Source organism: Chiloscyllium plagiosum, chromosome 35 (assembly GCF_004010195.1).
Source record: "Chiloscyllium plagiosum isolate BGI_BamShark_2017 chromosome 35, ASM401019v2, whole genome shotgun sequence".
Classification (NCBI taxonomy): Eukaryota; Metazoa; Chordata; class Chondrichthyes; order Orectolobiformes; family Hemiscylliidae; genus Chiloscyllium; species Chiloscyllium plagiosum.
This window is the reverse complement of record NC_057744.1, coordinates 10,084,573-10,090,572: the sequence shown is the minus strand read 5'-3', so window position 1 is coordinate 10,090,572 and position 6,000 is coordinate 10,084,573. Positions and strand designations below refer to the sequence as shown.

General features: G+C 42.0%; 1 protein-coding gene across 5 annotated transcripts in view; it reads left to right on the top strand.

The window, feature by feature from the left end:
• Positions 1-6,000, top strand: part of LOC122540641 (E3 ubiquitin-protein ligase TTC3-like) — a 117,353-nt gene that overhangs the window by 9,012 nt on the left and 102,341 nt on the right. For all 5 annotated transcript variants that reach the window (XM_043676638.1, XM_043676635.1, XM_043676637.1 and 2 more), the window contains one exon: positions 3,301-3,463. In XM_043676638.1, the coding sequence (XP_043532573.1) occupies positions 3,301-3,463 (163 nt within the window). The remainder of the gene's footprint in view (positions 1-3,300; positions 3,464-6,000) is intronic.

Here is a 6,000-nt window from a genome sequence, read left to right as displayed (position 1 = left end):
AAAATTGGAGGTGTAGTGGACAGGGAAGAGGGTTATCTCAGATTACAACAGGATCTTGACCAGATGGGCCAATGGGCTGAGAAGTGGCAGATGGAGTTTAATTCAGATAAATGCGAGGTGCTGCATTTTGGGAAAGCAAATCTTAGCAGGACATATACACGTAATGGTTAGGTCCTAGGCAGTGTTGCTGAACAAAGAGACCTTGGAGTGCAGGTTCATAGCTCCTTGAAAGTGGAGTCGCAGGTAGTTATGATAGTGTAGAAGGCGTTTAGCATGCTTTCCTTTATTGGTCAGCGTATTGAGTACAGGAGTTGGGAGGTCATGTTGTGGCTGTACAGGACATTGGTTAGGGCACTCTTGGAATATTGCGTGCAATTCTGGTCTCCTTCCTATTGGAAAGACATTGTGAAACTTGAAAGGATTCAGAAAAGATTTACATGGATGTTACCAGGGTTGGAGGATTTGAGCTATAGGGAGAGGCTGAACAGTCTGGGGCTGTTTTTCCCCGGAGCGCCGGAGGCTGAGGGGTGACCTTATAGAGGTTTACAAAATTGAGGGGCGTGGATAGGTATATAGGCAAAGTCTTTTCCCTGGGGTGGGGGAGTCCAGAACTAGAGGGCATAGGTTTAGGGTGAAAGGGCAACTTTTTCACACAGGGTGGTATGGGTATGGAATGAACTAGCAGAGGAAATGGTGGAGGCTGGAACAATTGCAACATTTAAGAGGCATTTGGATGGGTATATGAATGGGAAGGGTTTGGAGGGACATGGGCCAGGTGCTGGCAGGTGGGACTAGATTGGGTTGGGATATCTGGTTGGCATGGACGGGTTGGACCGAAGGGTCTGGTTCCATGCTGTATATCTCTATGACTCTATCTGTTTTAAATATTTTAAGGTAGGTTATTAATTTCTGTTTGTCTGCAGCTGCCATATCAAACCCCATACTTCTGTGATTGTGGCTGTTTAAATGCTGCTCCAGGTATTAGCTTTAACCTGTGTGTGTGAGAGAAAAAATATTTCATTATATAGAGGCTGTTGTGCTGCAGCTACCACATGGTGATGGGTAACCAAGAAATTCTCTTGCTCCTAGAGTAGGCATCTTGGAAAGATTTATGGATTGATTTATCAATGTGTTTGGTTGCCTTTCACGGCCATCAAATTCTGAGGTGGGGCTTGAAGCCATAGCTTCTGATCCCGACGTAGTGCCACTACATACTGCTCCATGAGATCCAAGACCACTTAGTCACGACTTGTAGTGTCCATTCTTCACTTGGAATTATAGAATCCCTACAGTGCAGAAAGAGGTCATTTGGCCCATCGACTGTGCACCAATCCCCCAAAGAGCGTCCCAATGAGATTCCCACCCACCTTATTTCTGATTTTCCATGGTTAATCCAATGAGCCTGCGCATTCCTGGGCACTACGAGACAATTTATCATGACCAATCCATCTAATCTGCACATCTTTGGACTGTGGGAGGAAACTGGAGCACTTAATAGAAACCCATGCATACACTGGAGAAGATGCAAACTCTGCAGTCAGTTGCCCAATGCTGGAATTGAACCAGGGTCTCTTTGGTGTTGTGAGACAGCAGTGCTAACAGTGCCACCGTGCCACCTCATGTAGGTATGGATGGTACCTGAGACTGCTGTGGTCTGTGTGGTTCAGTTTTATATCAACCACAATTTCTATTGAATGTCAATAGATTATCTCAAGGTAATTTGCTGGAGCATTATAATTGCAAAATATGACAGTCATCCAGGCCAAAGAGACAGTTTTTAGAAGTATCTTAAAAGTGGAATGGAAGGTATTTCAGAGCTTGGAGCAAGGTAACTGAAAACACAGCTGTTACTGGAGGAGTGATTAACATCAGGAATTCTTCAGATACCAGAGTTACCAGAGATACCTGAGCAGATATCTTGGAGACTTGAGGGCCTGGAGTAGTTTACCAAGACAGGAAGGGATGAGGCCATGTAGGGATTTGAAAACAAGCAAAGATTTATAAAATTAAGGTGTTGTCAGTGTGGTCTGTGAGTGCAGGGGGCACTAAGTGAACGGGACTTAGTGAAACTAAAGATGTGTGTTATACTTTGGTTCGCATTAATTTTATGAAGAGTTGAATGTCAGAGATGCTTCAGGAGTATGATGAAATAGCAAAGTATCGAGGGAATAAAAGAAGGAAAAAGAGTTTTGGCAGCAGATGAGCCAAAGCAGGGGTGAAATCAAATGATGTTACAAAGGTGGAAAAAACTGGTCTTCTTGATGATGCAGCTATATGGTCAGCAGATTATCATGCGGTTACATAAGACACCCAAGGCTGCAAACATAGACTGGTTTAACCTCAGACAGTTGCCAAGTAGAAAGCTAGAGTCAGTACCTAGAGAATAGAGTTTGGAGCAGGGTGTGAAAACAATGTCATCAGTCTTCCCAACACTAATTAGAAGAAAATTCTGCTCATCCAGTTCTGGGTGTTAGAGAAGCAGTCTAATCACTTAGCAAGGCTGGGGGTGTCAAGAAAGATGGTGATGAGGTGGAGCTCAGTTCTGTCGGTATACACTCAACAACTAATTTTCAGGTGATGTCACTGAGGGGCAGTGCATATTTGAGAAAGAGGAGGGGGGCCAATGATAGGTCATTGCAGAATGCCAGTTAATGACGTGGGAGCAAGAATTGAAGACATCATGGGTGATTCAAATCGCATGGTGGATTCAATAACCAAGTGAATTTGTCTGATTTGTATTAATGTGCCACATTCTCTGTTGACTGTTCTAGCCCAGAATTGTGCTGCAGCTGTTCTTTGGTGAGGATACCGCAGTTTCAGGGCAGACCACGAACCATTAAATAATTCAGCCTCCAGCACTGTATTCTATCATTAATCCAAAGTCTACAGTGTGAAAGATTATATTGTGTCCTGAATTTTGGCCTCAGAATGCAGGGCATTGCAAATTTAGTTTTGCAGGAGAAGAGATACTGTGTTCGACTGCCTGCTGCAAACACAGACTGTTGTGTGGTAGAGGCAGGCACAGCAGCTGAGACCATTGTTGTGCAATGTATTCTAACTCAATATGGTTCCACTATGAGCATATTGTAATAGCAGTGATTGAGAGAACATGCAAGCATCTAAGTTGCCAATTTTGGTACTTAAAACATAAGCCCCTGTTAATACACTGAAGTTGAAGGTGCCAGAGTTACATATGGGAAATATTAATATGCCATTTAAAACTCAAATGGGTGAACATAAAAGTCATTCTCCTCACATCCTGTTGTATTCAAATTTTCCCATGTTTTCTCATTTCTCTAGAAGAGATGGCTTCTGACTGGTGCAAGATGACATCAGAGCGCTATTTGCAACACTGTCACCTCACTTTTATAAATGCATTTAATGAGCTCCTCTTCAGTCAGCAACATGAGCCAACAAGATACCTCAAGTGGGCCCAGGAAGGACTGCTGCTCAGTAAAAAAGTGTAAGTTTTGTATTTTAAAAAAATGCACAGCACATTAAAGAGAGCTGTGGTCCAGATTGAAATTGCTAATGTTCTCCATCATTTCTTCTCTGTAACTGACAACATCTTTGGGAGTCACGTGTATAGGATACTGTAGAAATACAGGTGTTCCTGTCAATGATTCCAGACGAATGAACTCTTGAGGTTGCTTCAGATTACAATTAACAGCAAAATTTGAATAAATGTGATCTTCCACTCTTAAATCCCGAGTCTCACTATAAACCGCTTGAATTATATTGGTGATAAGGTGGAAGTGACCTCATGGTTATAGATGTGACACATACACATAACTGTGTGTATTTGGTGTCAATTTCACTTGATGTCTAATTTCCACAGCAGTGAATACAAATCACTGGAGTCTTTGAAATTACATTCTTAGTCCTCAATGTGCTCATTAGTAATGCAGTGTTAAAGGATTCCTGTTTAGTGTGTGACTTTTCAATGGTTCCTGGATGATGGAAGAATCTGTTATCAGCTTTAATCTTTAGTAGATTCTAATAAATAAGAAGAAACACGTACTTCCAGGAAATGTCATTGTAAAGAAACCAGATATTTTAATTGCATCTTTTCATTTAAATCCTGATATGAATATGTTTTAATCCCTGTTATAATACAGTTCAGTTTCTAGTAGGAGGTCTGGGAATAGGGTGAAGAGGATAGGATTGATTCAGCAGGATAATACAATTGTGACAGCTTGAATGGTCTCTTTGACTGTGTTGTAAAAATGTTAAGATATATTCGTACATCTTCCATAGTGCAGGTCGCATTGAGTCAGAGAAGAGAGTGTTTTGTAGCAATAGTGGTGTTAAATGTATGAGACAACATCAGAGCCACTGAATTACAGTGGCTCAATAAGTCAAAGCCCATTTTTATGAAATGCTTTTGTAGGATTTCTAAAGGTTTTTTTTAGGATTGCATTCTGCGATTTTCGTTTTTAATTACGGCGTGAAACCATAAATGAATCAGCTTTGTTGTACATATACAATTCTTTTCCTATTTGTGTTTAATTGTTGTGTACTTTTTATTAGCTTTAGAGCTAAGCACAGACCGTGAAGTGCTGTGTAAGCTGCACCTGTTGGAGTTCGAAACAGTTGCATTGGGCTACTCTTGCGCTGGGGATGGTCTTGACCTTTGGTGGAAATGGGATGAAAGCCTTGGAGCTTGACAGCACTAGAGTCAGGTTTTGTAGATGCAGTGATACAATGGGTCATCCTTTAGTCTGAATATGACTTCCTTGTTATTTTGAGTTAATAAGACTAGAGGGTATGATTTTCAATTAGTGAAAGCTGCATTTAGAACTGATAAATTAGCAAGAATTTTTTTTATTGTAAGATAATGATTGTTTGGAATTTCTCTTTCCTTTTCCTCTCACAGGATGTGGGCCTTGCTGTCTAGGCCGGCATTGTCACTCAATTCTAATTGTCCCTGGAGAAGGCGTTGATAAGACACCTTCCTGGCCCTTTGCATTCTATATGGCATAGGGACACCCACACTGTGCTGAGGGAGGGAGTTCCAGACTTTTCAGACAGTGTCAGTGAGGAAATCGTGATATTGTTCCAAATCACAATGCTGTGTGGCTTGGAGGGGTCTTGGTGGTGGTGTCCCCATGCATCTGCTGCTCATGTTTTCCGAGGTAAAGGCCACAGGTTTGGAAGGTGCTGTTGAAGGAGCCTTGAGTTGCTGCAGTACTGTACATCTTGTAGATTGTACCAGCTGCTGCCACTGTGTGTCAGTAGTGGAGGAGTGAATGTTGAGGGTAATGGGCAGGACAGGACATTTAAAGCAGAGCTATTGGTCACATTCAGATCTAGACTGGGAAGTGTTTATGTATTGAGGGTTGAGCTTTGGTGGTCCTCTCCTTGGCTACCATGATGTCAGCACAGGATAATCTTTAAAATATCATTCTGGATTTGTCTTCTACACGCTATTTAATATGTTGTACACCAATGGTATTCACCCTTAACCTTCTCTTGAAACGCTTGAAGTTAATATTAAGAGTTGGTTTAGGAATTGAACAACGATGGCTCTGAATCAGAATAGGGAGTGGGGAGAAGAAAATAAAAACAGGATTCCTTTCTGTTGTTTCAGTCCAATTTTGTTAACCCTCCAGGAAGTGACGTGCTTTCCTTTTCCCCCAAGCGTCAGTCAAAGCAGGGCTCTTGATCCACTTGTGGGAATGTCCCTATGTCTGGACTTGGAGCCCTGAGCTCAAGCCCCAACTGCTCAAGAGATGTGTAATAAGAGATGTGATTAGGAAAATATCTGCATCAGTCAACTCTTGTCATAGAGTTATCATTAACAACCACTGAGTTATTAGGTCAGCCCTTAAACAATCCCTTACATAATTAGTCTAGTCCCTCTCTTAGCTTAAAAGCACTTCCAAAATCTCACCTTCTCCTGTTGCTGTGTTCCTTGGGAAGGCTGTCACTGTCCTTCTTAGACAGGAGCGATATCTTGGTTTGCACCGAATCTGTTGACAAAAGGAGCTGGAGCTGTGC